Source organism: Crocuta crocuta, unplaced genomic scaffold (genome assembly GCF_008692635.1).
Source record: "Crocuta crocuta isolate KB4526 unplaced genomic scaffold, BGI_CrCroc_1.0 scaffold130, whole genome shotgun sequence".
Classification (NCBI taxonomy): Eukaryota; Metazoa; Chordata; class Mammalia; order Carnivora; family Hyaenidae; genus Crocuta; species Crocuta crocuta.
The window spans coordinates 1,205,767-1,225,848 of NW_027527920.1; the positions used below are offsets into that span (position 1 = coordinate 1,205,767).

The 20,082-nt window shown below is 48.7% G+C and overlaps 1 protein-coding gene across 2 annotated transcripts; it reads right to left on the reverse strand.

Annotated features, from left to right (window-relative positions):
* Positions 1 to 4,914: 4,914 nt before the first annotated feature.
* TBC1D21 (TBC1 domain family member 21) lies at positions 4,915 to 18,105 on the reverse strand. Of its 2 annotated transcripts, XM_077748465.1 has the most exons (11): positions 17,905 to 18,105; positions 11,210 to 11,317; positions 10,974 to 11,077; positions 9,584 to 9,678; positions 8,934 to 9,044; positions 8,721 to 8,821; positions 7,702 to 7,798; positions 7,250 to 7,350; positions 6,152 to 6,268; positions 5,426 to 5,509; positions 4,915 to 5,059 (listed from the first exon to the last, which is right to left on the reverse strand). In XM_077748465.1, the coding sequence occupies exons 1-11, from the start codon at positions 17,962 to 17,964 to the stop codon at positions 5,027 to 5,029; spliced, it is 1,011 nt and encodes a 336-aa protein (XP_077604591.1). In that variant the 5' UTR covers positions 17,965 to 18,105; the 3' UTR covers positions 4,915 to 5,026. The 2 variants fall into 2 exon arrangements, with proteins under 2 accessions (XP_077604591.1, XP_077604596.1); XM_077748470.1 differs by lacking the exon at positions 11,210 to 11,317.
* Positions 18,106 to 20,082: the final 1,977 nt, after the last annotated feature.

Here is a 20,082-nt window from a genome sequence, read left to right on the forward strand (position 1 = left end):
GTCTCTGAAACACACCAGCCAGTAGCAGTGGCCTGGAGGATCCTTACACAGGTGCCATTTGTCACTTTGCCACGTTCAACCAACCAACACTGCTGGCTCTGTGGGTGGCCCTTGATGTGAGTGACAGGCATTAGTTAGCTGAGGAAGAGACTTCCTATTCCCTCCTATTTCACTCCCTCCCTCAGTTTGCTAAAACTTCTCTTTTTCCTTCGTTCCCTTCTTTCTTGCTGTCTTCCTTCCCCTCTTGTCCTCTTCGCAGGACCAGTCTGGTCAATGGGGCTGGGTCCTGGGCACTGGAGCCCCCCCCCCCTCCCTNCAGCTAGGGGGAGCCTTTCCCCCTCGCTGGACAAGGGTCTGTAGCTTCAGCCCAGGCCAAGGCTCTGCTGGCCTCCTCCACCTCCTTTCCCCCTCTGAGTCTGAAACACAGGCTCTGGGGCCCCGAGAGCTGCCTCTGCAAACTCTTAGTGGGTAGAGAGCCACTGAGCTGGCTCCAGGAACAGAGTAGGCTTGGGGTCACTCAAGGTGGCCAGAGAGGAGAGAATGAACCACAAGAATGATGGGAGGAGAGGGGGTGGTGAGGTCATTGAAGAAACGCTGCCAATCCAAGCTTATACATCAGGCTCAGGACCAGGTTTTGGAAAGCTTGGACAAGGCCTAGACACTCCTATGCTCATGGCCACTATGACCCTTTTAAAGATACTTTATTTATTTATTTATTTATTTATTTATTTATTTATTTATTTATTTATTTTCTGAGAGAGAGAGAGAGACAGTGTGAGCAGGGGAGGGTCAGAGAGAGAGGGAGACACAGAATCTGAAACAGGCTCCAGGCTCTGAGCTGGCTGTCAGCAAAGAGCCTGATGCAGGGCTCCAACCCACGAACTGTGAGGTCATGACCTGAGCCAAAGTCAGCTGCCCAACTGACTGAGCCACCCAGGCACCCCTAAAGATACTATATTTAGGTCTTGCTCATTGGGAGCATGTTTGGCACTAGGTTTTCCAGAATACACATTTATCACTGTGTTCATCTCCATCATGATCGAGTGCCATCATCACCCTCACCATCATCAGTATCAACACAGAGGTGGCCATTGTAGACGCTTGGCAAGTTTTTATTGACAGCATGAAAGTCACCAGCAGCAGCAGCAGCAGCCACATCTCCATCACTGCCAGAATTGATATTATACCTCTGCCACCAGTGCTACTACTGACATCACCACGGCACCACATCTACCACCTTCAATGACATCACACTTCTGCCACCATCTCTACCACACCGCCAGCACCAAGAACATCACTGACAACCACCAAGCTCACAGATGTCCCCGTCATCATCACCAAAACTTACATGAGGCCACCTCAGCCACCAACGCTGCATCATTGCTAATATCACCATTAGTACCACCATCATCACCTGACGTCGCCACCACCACCACTAATTGTTATCTTCTCCCATAGAGCCTTGTTCCTTTCTTTCAGAGCACAGAAGCAGATTTGCAATTATACCTTCTTTGAGGTGATTATCTGGTCCCCACTCAACTCTCAGTGACCTGGAGACAGGGAGTGTGTCTCTTTTCCCCACTCTTGAATTCTCAGTGTCTGGACAGTAGGCAGATCACAGTAAGGAGTCAATAAATGTGTGTTGGATTAACCAGTTATTTAGATCAGCACAGTCTCTACACTAAAGGAAACTTAGGCTCTAGGATTTCAATCCTTTATTTGTTATTTAATCCTTTATTGTTTCTTTAAATTTTATTTTAGAGAAAGAGAGGAGACAGGGTCTCCCCCAGACAACTGGGGGAGAGGGACAGGGAGAGAGAGAGACAGACAGAGAGACAGAGACAGAGACAGAGAGAATCTCAAACAGGCTCCATACTCAGCATGGAGCCCAATGAGGGCTCAATGCCACAACCCTGGGACTATGACCTGAGCCAAAATCAAGAGTCGGATGTTCAACTGACTGAGCCAGCCAGATGCCCCAGGCTCTAGGATTTCAAAGCTTCTCATAGTTCTATCTCTGGTGTAGACCTTACTAGGAAAAACATAACACTGGGTGAGAAAGTGATAAAGGAAGTGAGGGGAAGCCTGGGCTGGCTCTGTGATACCATAGCAGCATAGCGGGAAGATCCTAATCTGGCCAGGGGTGCTGCAGATGAGCTGAGAAAAGTCTTCTAAGACCTTTGCTCCCATCACTACATAGCCTGGATTTATCTGAACCTGGATCAATTCAGTGTTGGGACTTAATCCAGTTCATATTTAAGACCAACAGAGGTTTCAAACAAGCTCCCAATAGCCAGAGGTTCTGCAGGGAATGACGTGAGGTTCGAGGAGGGGCATGAGGGGGATCACAGGGAGGAGGGCCCTGGACTCCCCACCCAAACTTCAAACACTGGGCCCTTGAGAAACATTGTGTAATGATGGTCTTAAAAACACACGATTTTAGGGGCGCCTGGGTGGCTTAGTTGGTTAAGCGTCCGACTTTTGCTTAGGTCATGATCTCGCGGTTCGTGGGTTCAAGCCCCGCATCGGGCTCTGTGCTGACTGCCAGCTCAGAGCCTGGAGCCTGTTTCAGAGTCTGTCACTCTGTCTCTCTCTGACCCTCCCCTGCTCACGCTGTCTCTCTCTCTCCTAGAAATAAATAAAACATTAAAAAAATTTTTTTAAAACCACACGATTTTAAAGACAGGTTCAAAACCCATCAGCCTAGAGAGTGAGTTCTCGAGAATTTTAGTTTTGGAGTAGATGTCTGGCACCGTGTAGATGTCTCAACCAACAATCATAGGCCAACTAATGCTGCCCGGCCAAAGGATGCATCAGGAAAACAATCTCCTGTGTCTATGGACTCTCCCCAAGGTCCCTGTTGGTGTGCCTAAATGCCTTTTCTCTGGTTCTTTGGTGAAATGAAAACACAGTTTTGTTCTTGGAGACCGGTATTCCATGCAGGAACCCTTACTTACATACACTGTCTTGGGAACATGAACCCAAGAAGTATGTGAACTTACCCATGTGCCTTCCTGCCCGGCAAGTGCTGGCCCTTCAGCCATGCAGAAAAGACCCTCGTGGGAGGAACAGGGCTGTGCTCTTCAGCAACCCCCCCCTACCCCCGTCCCGCCACCTCCAGAAGACATACAGCAGCCAAGAGACTCAGCACCAGCCATGGATGGGGATTGTCACTTGAGGGGAAGGAGACCAGACATTAATTGGGGATGTAGTGCCTTTTGAGTGACAGTCACTGACAGTGACAGGATGAGAGCAGAAGGGGGCAGCTGGAGAAGAGTGAGGAAGATAGTTTTGCCTCCTCCCGAGGGCCAGGGGCACCGCAAAACCAGTGGATGCTTCCTGCCCATCCATCAACCCCTCTGAAAAGGCGTGGCCCCCGGGCAGGGGTGCCTGTGCACATGCATGTGCGCACAGGCACGCAGGTGAACACGCTTGCCGAGCAGGTATGGGTGCACCAGGCCAGCCCCAGACCCTCTGCAGGCTTAGCCCCTTCTGGCCAACCCTCATGTCTGCCTGTTGGGAGCCCTTTCTGAGCTCATAGATTGAGGAAGGACTCCCTTTGAGGTTAAGGTGAGTTGCAGGGACTCTTACCGTCAGATGGTGACCGATATCCACCCCCACCCAATTGTTTCTGCTTGGAGCACTGACCCCCAAGACATCTTTGTTGATCAGTATTCTGAGTGACTTACTCTGGCCTTGAATATGCTGATTGCACCCTGTGAAGGAACCTATTGAGGAACTTCTTCTTTTGTGATTTATGGGAGCACACATTGTGTTTCCTGACAGACCTGTTTTTCTTAATACTTCCCCTTAAGCAGATAAGCTATTGACCCCTGCTCACAAAGAACTAACTTCACCCTTTTTTATGCTAAAAACATTGTCTTGTATGCTAAAGATACCTTCCTTCCCCATAGGTAAGCATCTAAATCACCTACCTCAATCACTATTGATAAAGGTTATGCAGGAGTCTTCTACAAATCTATGTTCTGGGAAATTCTTACATATCAAAGATATTTGTCATCAGAAATCATTGTCTAAGGCAAATGCCACTTCTGTGCCGTCCCCTAAACACTTTATTATAAAATAAAATTGAGCCCCAGTCAGAGCAGAGATGCCTACTTGGTGACCAGAAAGATTCTAGTGGCTCTCTCATCCCTCCCTCACCGACACCGTCCATCCTTCAGGAAACCCTGGACCAGCTGGAGCCAGCCTCCAGCATCTGCCCTCGGGGCAGAGCAGACAGGGCTGTGGGCTCAGGGCTGTGGCGCACTCTGGGGGAGGACACCCAGCGTGAGCTTCCACCCCAGGGAGCACCTGATCCGCCTGGGCCAGGGGTCAGTTCTCCGGAGAAACTGAGTGGGGGTGAGGAAAAGAGTTTGGTCTGAGGATGCATTCCAGGCTGAGAAGGGCAGGTGTGGCTGGGAGGCTGTGAAACCAGGGAGGGGGAATGACCTGCTCTCCAGAGACTTGGGCTGTGTCCTTCCTCAGTCAGCCAGGGAGGCCCTGGAAAAACAACTTCGTGTGCGACCACCGCATTGGGAGGAAGGGGGAACAGGCGGGGCGTGTGGGCAGAGCCGTGTGGTCAGGCCCTCCTCTCTGGCCCTGGTCCTGGGGGTTGAGCAGGCCTACTGGACACGTTCAATTTGTCCTCCACAGGAGGCAGGGAGGTTCTCAAAGTCGTTTACGTCCTTATGACGTAATGACGTTTGCATCCGCATGTGGAACCAGCGTAGCCTTGGAAGGCCCTCAGCTGTGACCCGCAAGGCCTCCCTGGGGGGCCTGCCCTCTCTCTAGCCTCGTGGTGGCCCTTTTCACCGCCCCCAGGCCTCTCTTCTTATCAGGCACAGACAATCCTCTGTGCCCTCCGTGTCCCCAGGAGACTCACTGCCCAGCACAAACTGACTCCAGAGCCTGTTTCTGCTATAGTTGTATTACCTACACCCTCACCCTGCTGCCCCGTTGGACTTCATGGCTGATGCACCCCTTCCTTCTGTCCATTGAGGGCATCTGTCCCTTGTGAGTGTCTTCAGAGAAAGAAATCCTTTAAGGACGGAGGAGCCTGGGGAAGAGGAGGGTTCTGGCAGGTTGAGGCAGACAGACATTGGTCTGTCGCTCTCACTCTTCACGTTTGTCCAGCTAGTGACAGTCTACTGAACCTCCGGGAGCTCAGTCCTGTGCCTGACCCACTGGGAGGGACACAGGGAACGAGGGGGTGAGGGCTGTGTCCTCGGGCAACACAGTCTCCTTGGGGAGGCAGGAGATGCAGATGGAAAACCTCAGAGAACAAGGCACAGACTGTCTCTGAGCCGAATATGCCCGCCATGTGCCTGGGCTGGGCTTGGGAAGTCAGAGAAGGTTCCTTGGAGGAAGAGGAGGAGGAAGAGGAGGAGGAGGAGGAAGAAGACAGATAATCAGGGTAACTTACATCTCTCTGGATGAGATCAGCATAAACCAAGCAGGCAGCAGAGATCAGCATATCGGCGTCAAGGTCAATGAGGTTGTTGCAGGCCTGTGCGGGGAGAGGAAGCTGGGACGGACGGAACAGGTCTCCTTGGGCACAGGTGGCTGCCTACCACTTCAAGGGACAAGGCCGCTGCCTGTGGCAGTCACCGGGGCCACCTGATCTCTCCCCAACCAGCCTGGCACAGTGCCCGAAGTGTCACCACCGGAACTTGGTCTTTGGGGGAGACGGTAAATGCAGGTTTCCTGCTGGGCTCAAGGGAGTCCCAGGGTCCCACTGAGTGACTCAGGGATGTCTAAGGAGGGCCTGTTTTATAACTGGGCTGCCACCCTCGAGTTTTTTGAGGTTCAAAAACATCAAACAGCAGACTTCAGCTGCTTTTTTGAAATGCCAGAACACTCTTGGTTCTTTTGCCGCAGGAGGACCCGAGGGCTAAAGGGTTAACTGTGAGGCAGTGAGCCTAGATTTTAAGAGCTGTTCAAGGCCTCAGTTACTTCCTGTGTGAAATCGGGGTACCGGTGATGGTTATGTCCCTCTGCATAAGACTTGTTGTGTGGCTTCAATGGGCTGCTCTGAATAAGTGCCAACAGAGTGCTCGGGACAGCACAATTCCTGCGGGGGGTGGGGGGGGCAAAGGCTGGAACGGCGCAGGGTGCCAGCGGCACGCGGCCCGCGGGTGGGAGGGCTCACCAAGATGATGTCATTGCTGAGCATGCTCTCCTGCAGCACCTGCTCGCGCACCATCTGCAGCATGCTGTAGGCCACCAGCACCTGGAAGTTCCTGCACGGCTTCCCCGTCAGCAGGACCTGCAGCCGGGGAGGGGCAGCCTGGGCCTTGAGGCCTGGCACTGCTGCCTACCCTGGATGGTGGCCCGCCCCCTGACTGGGCAACCCGCCCCGGGGACAGCCATTCCTGGGCCTCACTGCTGACTTGCTCATTCTCATTCTCTCTAGGGTCCTGGGCCTGGTGCAGGCTGCTGCGGGGCTCAGAGGAAAAGCCTTCAGGGAATTCATTGGATGGAGGGAAGGAAGAGGAGGAGAGAACGAGAGGGAAGGAGGGACCGAGGAAGGGAGAGAGGGAGGCGCAGAGTGGGGATAGGGGGAGGAGACGGGGGCGGGGGGTGAGAGAATGACCAGGTGACTATCTGTAGCATTTGAGGGGAGCTTTGGCAAAGCAACGGTTGATGAGAAATCAATGATCCGGGGGTGTCACCAGAGGCCCAGGGGTGGCCATGGACGTGGGCATGGAGACTAACAGGCCATGAGGGAGGGAAAAGGCAGGTGGGAGCTGACATGTGCGGCATCAAATGCCAGGCTGAGGACTGGGCTGGGCAGAGCAGAAGTGGGTGGTGGGTCTGGTCCCAGGGAGGTTCATCTGCCGATGGCCCAAGGACCTGGGATCAAAGAACTGCACCTTTGACTGGACCTTTCGGGGGCCCCTCCTTCTCCAGGAGTGAGGGGCCAGCAGGGAGATAGCACTCAGATGGAGGGGAAGGTGGAGGAAGGGGCAGCTGGGGAAGTGGAGCAGAGGGAGGCCTGCCTGGGCAGGCTAGGCTTCCCCCCTGCATGGGCCAGAGGCCCCGCCCTGACTGCCCTGCCGAAGGTGCTGGTGGGACTGAATGAGCAGATGGACAAGCCGATGCCTTAGCTCCTCCAACAAGGTGGGAGCAGGGTCGCTGGCGCAGTAAGTGCACCTGAGCCAGTAATAAAGGGCAGGCAAGGAAACCGGTTTCCCGCTGCATATGCTGGAGGGGTGGGGCCTAGCACTTCCGTCCAAGGAGACCTCACCTCCCACAGCCTCCAGACATCTTCGAAGGACTTGAAGGCCCGTTGGAAGCAGAGACAGAACCAGGGGAAGAGGGACTGCACGGTCCCGGCACCCTTCCCTCCTGTGCAGGAGAGAAGGGGGGCGTCAGCCGGGAGGCCATGGTCAGGGAACAGAAGGACAGCGTGCATAATAGAGCAAAGGGACCCGGAGGGCGGAGCGCCAATGCGCCAACACACTGGGGAAATAGGAGATGCTTGGCCCTCACTCTTCCAACTGCCTTTGGAGACTGTTTGGGGGTGAAGTTTCAACTGTCCAAATTCCAACCCCATCTAGGTGAACCCTCCTCTCAGGGACTGGAGAGAAAGCCAAGTGATCGGCTCCCTCCCACCATGCCGGGGACTGGGTCCCGGTGCCCTCTCATGCCTGCCCTGTGGGGGGAGATGTACGGTTGTTGAGGTGGGGGTCCACTCACTTAGGTGCTCAGCAAACACGGGGTCCAAGAAGTCGATCAGGTTGTTGAGCACATCTAGGTTCTTGCCCACTCCGATGTTGATGACACAGCTGTGCTCCTGAGAAAGATGGGTGGGAGGGAGGGAAAGAGAACCTTTCTCCATGTGGGGGCACCAGAAGAACCAGCCCTGCTTGACTGCATCTTGGTTCTGGATGCCCTGTGTGTGGCTGGCTCCAGGCTGGGCTCATGTGTCCGGATGAGCGTCTGTATGTGTACATGTGATCTGTGTGTGTACATGTGTATGCACCTGTGTGTGTGTGTATGTGTGTGTGCAGGGATGTTTCAGATGTGGCTCACATGCAGTGTGCCCTGTTCTGCCTCTATACCCAAGCTGTGGGTCAGAACCAATGAGGACAAGGAAAGAGCCGGGAGCACATTGTTGCCGGGATGGAGAGAGGGGTGAGGGTAGATTCTGAACAGCCTGTCACAGATCATAAGGAAAGGTTTTCCAGCAAGGCTGTTCCAGGGAGTGGCACCTTCACAAGCCCTCAATGGGATCATTGTGAGGTACGTCTGGGGGGGTGGTTACCGAGTCCCCTGCTGTGCCTGAAGCACAGGGCGTGTGAAGGGAGCATTGAGAGACAAGGCCAAAGATAGTTCTTGAATGCCTGACCAAATTTATTGGATTTTATTCTGGAGGCGATGGGGAGCCATGGAGGATTTGTGGGGACAGAGCCATGTTTGGGGAGGGGGTGGCCAGGAGAGGAAGGCTTCACTGGGACTGGCCGGTTACATTCTTTCAAGGTTTGGTGAGAGTTAGACCCAGAGCACCCTTCTAGCCCTCTCCTCAACTCCAATGCTTGTAACACACATAGCGCCCCCTGCCCCAAACCTCCCTGGGGTTAGTGTTGCCCGTCTGGGCTCCTCTGGGACCCTGAGGGCTGGAGGAAATGACTGGGGCTGCCAGCACCCGCCTGACCTCAAGGGGTTGTTTGGGGAGTGGTGGGCAGGTGGTCCTGGAACTCAGGTTCAGCCCTCACCGTTTTCTGCAGGAAGAACTGGAAAAGCCAGAAGGTCTCATGGTCATGTTCCACCATCAGCTGGAAAAGCATCACCATCTCGTGGAAGCCCTGCTGATACTCTGGAGGGGGGAGGGAGTGGGCTGTGAGGAGGGGCTGGCTGGGGGCAGGGAAGGGATTGCAGGAAGGACCTGAGAACGGGGGTCTGTGGGGAGGCTCAGGGCTGTGGCCCACCTGCCTGGGTATTGCAGACATAACTCAGGAGCAGGATTTTCTCCAGTCTCTTCTTGTCGATAAGGACGTTGCCTAGGTGGTCTTTGTCGTAGAGTTTCTGAATGTCATAGGCTAGGTTGCAGAAAAGGGACAGGGAGGTGACACCCGATCGCCTCCAGCAGGGGGTCCATGAATGAGTGCATTCTCCCAAAGGGTAAGACCCAGGGCACCCTAGGGAGAAGGGGGCTATGAAAAGTACATCGGTCCCTGAGGCTCTACCCCTCATCATACCCTGTGAGCTGTTTGGCAGTGTCCCTACCTCTAAATCTTTGATGAGGCAGGACCCTCTGCCAGGAATGCCCCACCATCCCACTCCGATGGTCCTGTCCAATTAAAACCCAGCCTAATTCAAGGCCCAAGGGGGAGAGATGATGAAGACAAAGCAGCAGGAATAGCACTCACCAGGGGAAAAATGGTGCTAGGCATCTAGGGCCCATCATAGAGATGGTGGATGGACTAACCAAGGTTTAGCTAGCAAAATTCCGGGCCCCTGTGAAGGCAGCTCCCAGGAACCAGGGGAATCATTGGCCCCCAGATATGACTGAGGAAGGGGGCAGGACTGGCTTCAAGCCCACCCCTCTACCCCGCCCTCCCCACCCGACCCTGCTCACCGATGTTATTCCGAGTCTCTATAAAGTTCCGGTGCAGGTTTTCCAGAAGGGGTTGAATCTTTTCATACATCTCACATAAGGCCTCATAGTTCTTCCTGTGAAGACAGAACTGAGGCTGAAAGAGGCAGCCTCCTCCTCCTGGCAAATCAAAGGAACTCTGCGCAACTCTCTCCTGGATGTAGCGCCCCCTACCTGTGATGCCCCTTCTCACCCCAACCGGCACCTAACCACGCTCTAATGTGCTCCTGGAGGGCAGCCTGGAGGCAGGTTCAATCTTGTGGCTCTGGGGTCCCACGGCTGCTCCTGAATCCTGGCTCCACAAATTAATAACTGGGTGTTTGCAACTAAGGTCAGGCCTTGCGGACATCACTATACCTAAGCCTCAGTTTCCTCCTCTGTAGAATGGGGAGAATACTGGCACCTCTGCCTTGGAATCGGAAGGGTTGGATGAGGCAGTGTCTAGTGTCCATTATTAACACTGGCTTAGGGATGTAGGGGGCTGAATGGTGGCCTTTCAAACGATATGTCCATGCCTTAGCTGCCGAAACTTGTGAATGTGAACTTATTTGGAAAAGGGCCTTTGCAGGTATAATTAAGGATCTCGAGATGAGATCAATCTCGAATATCCAGGTGGACCCTAAATCCAAGGATGAGTGTCCTTCTGAGGACACACAGAAATACACAAAGGTGAGACAGAGAGAAGGCGAGCAGGCCATGTGACATATGACCACGGAGGCAGAGATTGGAAGAACAGCCGGAGTCACCAGAACCTCAAAGAGCCACGGAAGGATTCTCCCCTGAAGGGAACGTGGCACTGCTGGCCTCTTGCTTTGGAGCCTCTGACCTCCGGAACCAAGAGAACACATTCCTGCTGCCTCAAAGCCCCCGGTTTGTGGCGCCTTGTTTCAGCAGCCTCAGGAAACTAATATAGGCTCTTGTCAGGGCCCTCAGGACTCCGGTGTTCCAGGTGGACCCCCAGTTTCCCCTACTGCCCCAGATTATTCTCCACTGCCCCTTGTGTATGAATCTTCAAGTGGATCCTCAGTTTCCCCTACTGCCCCAGATTATTCCCCACTGCCCCTTGTGCAGGAATCTTCAGCTCAGATAGGCACACAGGCTCTAGGGAAGGATGCGATGGGATGGTGGCAGGCCAGAGAAGTTGCTGGAATGAAGCCCATGCAGGACAGTGTGTGGGCTGCTGAATGGAGCTGGGTGGGAATGTGCTGGTGCCCTGTGCTCAGGCCATGGGTCAGGAGCACATGGGGGTTTTGTCTCTCAGAATAAGGAATCTGTTTGAGGCAAGAAGACTGAACTTGTCAGGCTCGGGTGGCCACTCCCTCCCACCCGCACTGCCATCCATCCTCCCCTGACAGGATCTGGAATGTTCTACCTCCTTGTGCTGTCCACTGTGAGCCGCTCATCCTTTGAGCTCTGCCATGAGTAGTAACCCGTGAGGAACTTCCAGGCTTCTGTCCTCACGAAGGGGTGCAGACCCTGTGGGGCGGGTGACGGGTGAGAGGTCACGGGCCCTCGGGGGTGCCTGCCGAAAGGGCCTCTCCAAACTCCATGCCTGCCCCCTTCCCACCCATGCCCCCCAGTGCCAGGGCAAGGCCTTGGGGTCTGTACCCTTTCCAGGATGTTAACACATATGAAGTCTCGTGACTTGGCCAAGAGACCGTTCTCATCAAAGAAGGCATCCCATTCCGTCTTGTCAATGGGTGGTTTTCTCTTCACCTGGCAAGGACAATCACTTCAGCCCTCTGTTAAGAAACTTTTAAGTGTGCTCTTCTTTCTTTCTTCCTTTCTTTCAGTGTCTTATTTATTTTTGAGAGAGAGTAAGTGGGGAGGGGGCAGAGAAAGGGGGACAAAGGATCTGAAGCGGACTCTGTGCTAACAGCAGCGAGCCGGATGCGGGGCTCAAACTCATGAACCACGAGATCATGACTTGAGCTGAAGTCAGATGCTCAAACGACTGAGCTTTTTCAACGCTATACTCTGGAGTTTTTGAGCCTCTGACTCACTTCTGGAAATCTATCTTGAAAAAATCAGTGCAAAGTTCTACAAAAATGCTGAAAGCACAATAATTTTCACTGCACATTACTTACCAAAATGAAAAACGCATGTGCTCTAAACATTATGGAATAAGGGAATAGTTAAACAAACTACAGTTTGTATACTCAATGGAATATTGTGAGGTATAAAAAATGATGCTGATAGGGAGTGAATAATAATCTGGAAAAATTAAAATGTTAACAGAAAAAAGCAGAGTACAAAATTATACTTCAGTATCTATCTTCTATCCTTTCTATGTGCTATTCTTCTTGTACACCTAAGTCATATATTATAAAAGCTACACCTTATATACTCTAATATATAGTGAATTAACATGATTAAGATTCTGGTAGGAAAAAAAACTGAAAAGAAAGTCTCCACCCATATCAAAAATCCCCACTAAAAGCAAGAGTGATTGTCTTTGAGAAATAGGATTCTACATTTTTTTCCTTTTTCTTGTATTTTTTAACTTTTCTGTAATAATGTGTACTGCTTTGATAATGGAAAAATATAAAATAAGCACAAATTAAACACACCCATGGGCTTCATTTTGCCTTTCCTGGAAGAGTAAAACAATTCCTCATAAGGAATGGTTTCTGGTTTATGTAAGAGATGTGTGCGCTCACTTGCGCGTGTGTGTGTGCGTGCATGCGTGCATGTGTGTGTGTGTGTGTGTGTGTGTGTGTGAGAGAGAGAGAGAGAGAGAGAGATGGGGGGGAGGTGAGTGTGCTGCATGCAAAGTAATTAAAAATGCTCATAAGGCAGTAATCAGGAGGTAAAAGCTCCTGTCAGGAATCTTCTACTGGAGAGAAGCATATCTTGAAATGCCACATTGCAGACATGAAGGTGTGTGGATGGATAGAGCTTGGCAGGTGACTAGACTTGTCTGATATATACACTCTCAACTTCCTGAATACACCTGACTATGCACATGTGTGACTCAAATTCAAATTTGCAGATCAGTCACCTGAGGATCTTCATAAAGTATAGATTCTGACTCAGAAGTTCTGGGGTGGGGCCCAGGGTGATGCATTTCTTTTTTTTTTTTTTTTTTTTTNATTTCGCTCAGCATAACACAGGGTGATGCATTTCTAACAGGCCCCTGGGAGATTTCTGATGCTTCTGGTCCACTGATCACGAGAGAGAGGCAAGCTATGAGATATCAGTTTAGCACTGGAAACAAAACCCTAAGAGCCCACAGACAAGATTTGGGATAATTTCTACTGATTTTACCTTTGATAGGGATGGATTGAGCATCTTTACTAACTCAAACACGCTCTATTTTCTGAACCAAAATAGGACACATGGGCCCAAGAAGATACCAACCCTCATTGGAGTTGACCTAACCTTTGAGGGTGGGGGGAGTCTGTCCTGATGCCATGTCCCAAGTGCACAGACATGGTTGTCTGAGCAGACCAGAGCCAGGCTTCCATCCCTCTGACTGCCATCATGTTCTCCAAACCTATGTTCAGTCTCCAACACTCGCATGCCCTGTGGCAGGAGGCAGGAGAGAATAGGCAAAGTTGGGCTGTGTCCTGGGATCCTTAATTATGAAAGGGAATGGATGGACTTTAGCAATGAATTTCCATATGAATCTTAGTCAACTTGTCAATTTCGACAGTAAAGACAGCTGTGATTTTGATGAGAACTGTGCTGAATTTATAGGTCAATTTGGGGAGAATTGATAACAATATTGAGCTTTCTGACCCATGAACATGGTATACTTCTCCATCTATTTAGATCTTTAATGTCTCTCAGCATTGTTTTGTGATTTCCGGTATAGGCTATTCATATATTTTGTCAGATTTATCCTTAACTATTTTGGTGGGGGAGGATGTTGTTTTAAAAGGTGTCGTTTTTAAACTTCCCACTTCCAACTATTTATTGCTATATATAGAAATACAATGGATTTCTGTATCTTGATCTTGTATTCTGCCACCTTATTAGTCCTAGTGGCTTTTGTGGATTCCATGGGATTTATTATAGAGGCCAACAATCAGTAAACTACAACTCCATGGACCAAATCTGGCCTGCAACCAGTTTTTTTTTTTTAAATAAAGCTTTATTGGCACACAGTTGTGCCCACTCATTTATGTATTATCTGTGGCTGCTTTCTTGCTAAAACAGCAGAGTTAAGTAGTTGCGACAGAGACATGTGGCACATAAAAACTAACATACTTACTATCTAGACCTCTGTAAAAAAAGTTTACCAGCCCTGACATAGATGATCATGTTGTCTGTGAATAAAGGCAGGTTAACTTCTTCCTTTCCAGTCTGGATGCCTTCTATTTATTTATTTTTTGTTTTATGCACTGGCTAGAGCCTCCCGTGCCACGGTGAGTGAACGTGTTGAGAGTAGACATCTTTGTTTTGTTCCTAATCTTAGAGGAAAAGGATTCAAGCTTTCATAATTCAGTATGATGTTAACTGCAGGCTTTTTTGTAGCTGCCCTTTATCAGATTAAGGAAGCTCCCTTCCATTCCTGGTTCACGGAGAGTGTTTTTCAGGAATGGCTATTGCATTTTTTTTCAAATGATACTCTGCATCTGTTGAAATGATCATATGGTTTTAGTTTGTTAGTTTGTTAATATGGAAAATTATATTGAGTGATTTTGAATGTTAAATCAGCCTTGCATCCCTTGGGTAAGCCCACTGGTGATATGTTATCCTTTTATACGTTATTGGATACTGCATGCTAAATTTTATTTACAATCTTTGCATCAATGTTCATGCGAGATATTGGTCTATAGTTTTCTTCTCTTGCAATTTCTTTGATTTTGGTACCAGGGTAGTGTTGGGTTCATGGAATGAGCAGGGATGTATTCTCACGTTTAAATTTTTTAGAATAATTTGTATAGAATTGGTATTATTTCTTTCTTCAGTATTTGCTATAACTTACCAGTGAAGCCGTCTAGGCCTAGAGTGTCTTTTGTAGGAAGAATTTTTAACTACAAATGTAATTTTTTTATTAGAGTGAAGGATAGAGTGAGAAGAAGTTGTTTTATTTTTTACTTTAAAAATTAGAGGGTTATAGGAACAAGGCATTTTCCTTTTAATCCCCTTTAAAAGTAAAAGTAAATAATACAGGAAACAACAAGGAGTTAAGAAAAGCATAAAACGTAAAACATGATAGAAACCCAAAGAAATCAATTATGAAAATAAATGCCTTATATTCTCTGATTAGTTGTAAACATCTACGAAGCATTGATGAGGTGCCAAGCACTGTTCTAAACACTTTATATTTATCATTTAATCTTTGAAACTGCCTATGAGGTAGGTGTGGTCATTGCACCGTTTTACAGATCAGGGAATTGAGGCCAGAAGAGGGTTATTTAGTATATCTGAAGCCATACAGTAAATATTAGGGCTGAGATTTGAGCCCAGAGCTGTTTGGTGCAAGAATCAGGGTGTTTAACCCCAGTTCCATGCTCCTAGGGAGAGTAAAAAGCAAAGATTTTCCATTTGAATAAAAAATACATGCATATTCCATTTGAAAAAAAAAAAAACATACCAGATACAAGCTGATGACAAAAGGCATACCTTAAAATCTAATGTCATATAGAAAGGTTAAAAAATAAATGATGAACAAAGATACGAAAAAAGGGTCAAGTGCAATGAAAAGGTGGCAAAGTAAGTAATATGCACAGAAACCCTAAGAGATATGGCATTAGCACAATGAGGCAGAGATAATTAGAAACGTCACAAGAAGGTATTGGCTGAGTGCTCAGTGGATTTACATTTCTCGACCTCTACCTGCAACAATTAGCCATCTCCCCACTTTGCCATGGCTGAATTTGCTTACAAAGAGTCACTGACTTGTGGGGTGCCTGGGTGGCTCAGTCAGTTGAGTGTCAAACTCCTGATCCCAGGGTTGTGGGATGGAGTGCTGCATAGGTCTCTGTGCTGAGCACAGAGCCTGCTTAAGATTCTCTCTCTCTCTCTCTCTCTCTCTCTCTCTCTCCGGCCTCTTTCCCCTGCTCTCGTTGTCTCTTAAAAAAAAAAGTCACTGACTTCTCCTTCCAGGAAACTCAATTTCCCTATGTCCACTACTTCTGTGAGCAAAACCTAAACAAACTACAGGCCAACCACAAGAACATTCATCTAAGACATTTGCTAGCAAGCCAAGGACAAACACAAGAAGCTTGTTGACCTGCAGAGGCCTAAAGGGAAAATTTCCACATGGAGGTCCCCTCTCTCTCTTTTCTAGTACATTCACACCACCTCTCTATGCCAGAAATCATAGACCATAACCTGTATCTGGGGTCTTTCAAAGTAAGAGTGATTGTCAATTCCATGATCTCTCAAATCCATCTTCATATTCCCATATTCCCCCATTTCTTGCTCCACTTATCTAATAACACCCTGCGCCCACCATCTGGGTCCAATTACCCGGTGATCCAGGAGGTGATACAGGGCCCATGAGGTGCTGGATACCCGTTAGCTCTGCAGTAGCGTTTGCTTTCCTGGTCTCTCAGGAAGAGGGCTGCCAGATGGAGCAGTGTGGCAATCTCCCACCTTCATGGTACGCTTAAGCAGGTTAAAACTCGCCACCAGCGACCCAGGGGACACCTTGGTCATGTTTCCTCTAGAGAGGGGGGTAGGAAGTAGGAGTCCTAAGTGGCTCGGTTTCTCTTACATCTTCCTCCTGCCAGAGGCCCAGGCTGTAGGCATACATCTTCCCCCCCAACCCCTCCCATTCTGCTTCATTGGGTTAAAGATTTTCTGTAACATTCTTACTAAATTAGGAAAGTTACTGGAGGATAAGGCAAACTTTCCAGAAAGGTTTTTGAGGCCATGTTGCTCTGAACACCTCTAGGAACAGAGCCCCCAGGCCAGTAGGTCACTGGCTACTTACGGTTCCCAGCCTCTTCCACCTGAGTTCCCTTGAGGGACAAGACACACTCTCAGCAGTATGGTGACTCATCATGTCAGTGGTTCTCACCCAGGGGAGAACAGGGTGGCCCAAGGAGGGAAGGCATATTAAAATTGGGGAGGAGTACGCATATGTGCGACTTGAAAGTTACCTGGGTGATTGTTATCAATCGGGTGTGGGGGTGTATCATCCATATAACATAGTGATGAAATGAATGGTTTAAAACAGTGATTCTCGAAGTTAGTTGCATATCACACTCATCTGGGGTGCTTGTCAAAACACAGATCACTGGACCCCACCTCCAGCATTTTTGGTTCAGATCACCCGGGGATCAAGAGTCTGCATTTCTTACAAGTGCCCCCATTGATGCTAATGCTACAGTTTTGGGCACCACACTTTGAGAATCACTGACATAGAATATGGGGTCCACAGCCTGGCTCTAAACACCAGCTCTGCCACATACCAACTGGGGGCTTTAGGCAAGCTGTTTAGTCTCTGTGCTGGCAAGTTTTTCATAAAATGCAGATAATAGCATCATCTACCTCGTATACGGTTATGGTGAGAATAAGGGACTATAAATAAAGCATTTAGAACCATTGTACATAACAGAGGCTATGTGGCCATTTGTTGTTTTATTATTATCAGTCTATAAGTTCAGAGAAATGGATAGAAATAAAGAAAATCGAAATCAGGACCTGGTAATAATCTGCAACAAAGCAATAACATTTAAAACTCAGGGAGAGACTGATATTACCCTATATATTAACTAACTAGAATTTAAATTAATACTGGAAACAACAACAACAAAAAAGAATATAAAAAAATGAAATAAAACTCAGGGAGATATGTGCCCATTTTGCATTTCTGCTTTTTTACGTATCATTCTCTGAATCAGTATGATTAATGAAATTCAAGATTGGTTAAGGTCATTATAATTAGTTATTATGATTTTGAAAAATATACTGTGTGGAAAATTTTTGTGACTGAGGCTGCCTTTTAATGAATAGATGTATTTTATTAAGTGGACTGGAAACCACCTCCTAACAAAAGCATTACTGCCACCTGGTGGCAGCATACCAAAATTGTTGGCAAAAGCACCAAGAAAATTTATCAGCATCTTCAAGCTTGTACTTGCAAACCTAGAACTCATTAGAGTTAGAATATCACATACAGGGAAAGGTAACTGGCTTAGAGAGAAGGGTGAAATGGAACAAGAGGACCTGTGTGTTCCAGTCCTGTTGTTAGTGCTGATGTCAGATCAAGGTACAACTTACCCCACTCAACCTTCTAGGCCAGCTCAGGGTTCTAGTCTTTCCAACCCAACAGGGGGAAAGTAGCCCTAATGCAAACCAGAAGTTGGGGAGGGAGGGACTTGTAGCTGATGAAGAACACGCACCAGGATGAAGGAGGCTGACCATCTGGCAGAGAGGCTGTTTTCAGGAGAGAGGGTGGTCATGGGCCCTGCTGGCTGTCTTCAAAGCAGCCTTTGACCAGAGCTCACTCGGAGCTCTGACTGATGCTTATTTAGCAGGGCAAGGAGATCTTCCTTTTGTGGGATGAGTTGCATTCCCAGAGGGGACTGGGCCTCTCCTTGACTTCCCATACCTGAACAGAACCAGCCAGTGTGTGTCACAAGGCCCCTGGAACCCTCATCACAATGACCTTGGAACATGGGAGCACTCAGCTTCAGAAGTAAGATACACCCAGAATCCAATGAAGTTGACCAGTCAGCCAAAAATATCGCAGGAGATATGGGATGTGCAGTGGAGGTTGGGGTCAGAGGACATGCAGACCAATGTGCTGGGCAGGTCAGGGAAGTCTTCCTGGGTGAGGTGGGCCAGAAAGCCTTTCTCCCTATCTCTGGCTGTCCCTCCTCTGGGCTCCCTTCCCTTGTTATCCCACAGATCAGTACCCAAACCCAGAATGATAACACCAAGAATCTGAGCTTCAGGTTTCTTGAGTGTCAATTCCAGAGATTCAGAATCAGTGGTCTGGATTGGGGACCTGGGGTACTGTGTTCTGAAAAACTCCCTGGTGACTCAGAGTCAGTATTTGAATGGTAGCTTCTGGGGACAAAGACCAGTTTTTCCTATCTTTATATCCAGAGCACTTAAGACAGGGCCTGCATGACTGAATGAATGATTTAATTGAATGGAAGAATAAATGAAGCTCTCTTAAATCTCATCTCATTGTCCTCTCTGAAGGTATTACAACGATTTCTATTACATGTCTTCTCTCCCCTCCAACCCTGGGTTCCTCAGGCCATGGTCAATGTCGGATTTCCCTTGTGCTCTCCTCCTGTGCCAATCCCTGCTCCCTGGCACTTGGCAGGTTCTCAATATTTGTTGAATGAATTTGAGGAGTTGGCTGCTCTTGGCTCCAGCCCCACTATTTCTCCACCTTAAGCATTGCTTGCGTGTCTACCCAGGTCCAGGCCTTTGGAGGCATCTGGCTCAAAAACCTCCATAGTCATTAGGATATAGTAGTAATTAGACCAACTAAATTGAAATCAGGAGCTAGGAGACGGAATTTGGACTCCGACCTTAAATTTGGATGTTCCCCCCTTCTGAGCCTTGGGTCCCCCAGCCATGAAATCAGAATACAGTCAACTTCTGGCTCTCACACCCTTATTAACGTAATGAATCAGAATCCAGAAGACTTCGGTGGACACAATTCATTGTCTCATTTACTGTTACTGTTCTGCTAGCTTGCTGCGTGGCGGGGGTCCTTTTAAATCAAAACACCTTATTCTCTGCCTCCCTCTGCCACTCCGTGCCAGCCTAGGAAGGCATTATATAGCCTCTTCCCCTTTATCTGATGTCCCTTGGTCTTCATGGAGCAGGGGGTGGGTGGCTTTGAGCAGGTGAGTGGTGGAATGAGGTTGGGGTGGCCTCCCACAGCCAGGTGCCTCTATTCTGAGGCTGGCAAGAAGCTTCCAAAGCAAATATCCAGAGCAGGAGAAATGGCGTGAGCATTACTCACCATTTGGGATTATCTATGCCTCTGTTCCTCTGCATTAATGATGTCGACAACTGAGAAGCAACTGCCATTTTCCCCTAAGAAGCTCAGATCAGGCAGGGAGTTGGAAAATCTGTGTGCTAAATCCGACGTGGTTTCGAAAATGAACGTGATGGCCATAGATCATCTACTGAACTTCCTTTCACCTCTGGCTCCCTATCTGTAAATTGTAGATAATAGCCCTTGCCCAAATTAGCCAGGATTGTTTGGTCATATTACAAAAGCCTCAGAACAACCACATGGAAGCTTAATATTCAAAAGGAATTGCAGGACACTGAGCTGAAGCAAGAAGGGTGTTTGATCCCTTGGACTCTTTTTGCTGATACTTATAAGGGATTTACATGTGTCAATCTCTTTTCTCCAGGGCTGAACAGTTCCTTGGCTAAACAGTTCCTTATCATATCCATTTATTTACATAATTTTCCAAATTCTTTGGATTCTCCTGTATCACTTTTATGCATTTCCCCCTTCTTGATGGGAGCCCTGTTTTTCTGCTTTAAACTTCTGTACTTGGGGGTTCTTCAGGGCACAAGAATCCCAGCTTTTCAAGTATTAT

Excerpts from the sequence above, each read along its gene's own strand:
- TBC1D21 (XM_077748465.1), bottom strand. The coding sequence starts at position 17,964 with ATGACCACCCTCTCTCCTGAAAACAGCCTCTCTGCCAGATGGTCAGCC. Across the intron at positions 7,799-8,720 it reads AGTTCTTCCTGCAGAAAACG|GAGCACAGCTGTGTCATCAA; the intron begins GTGAGGGCTGAA and ends CATCTTTCTCAG. Across the intron at positions 7,351-7,701 it reads CGTGTTTGCTGAGCACCTAA|GAGGGAAGGGTGCCGGGACC; the intron begins GTGAGTGGACCC and ends TCTCCTGCACAG.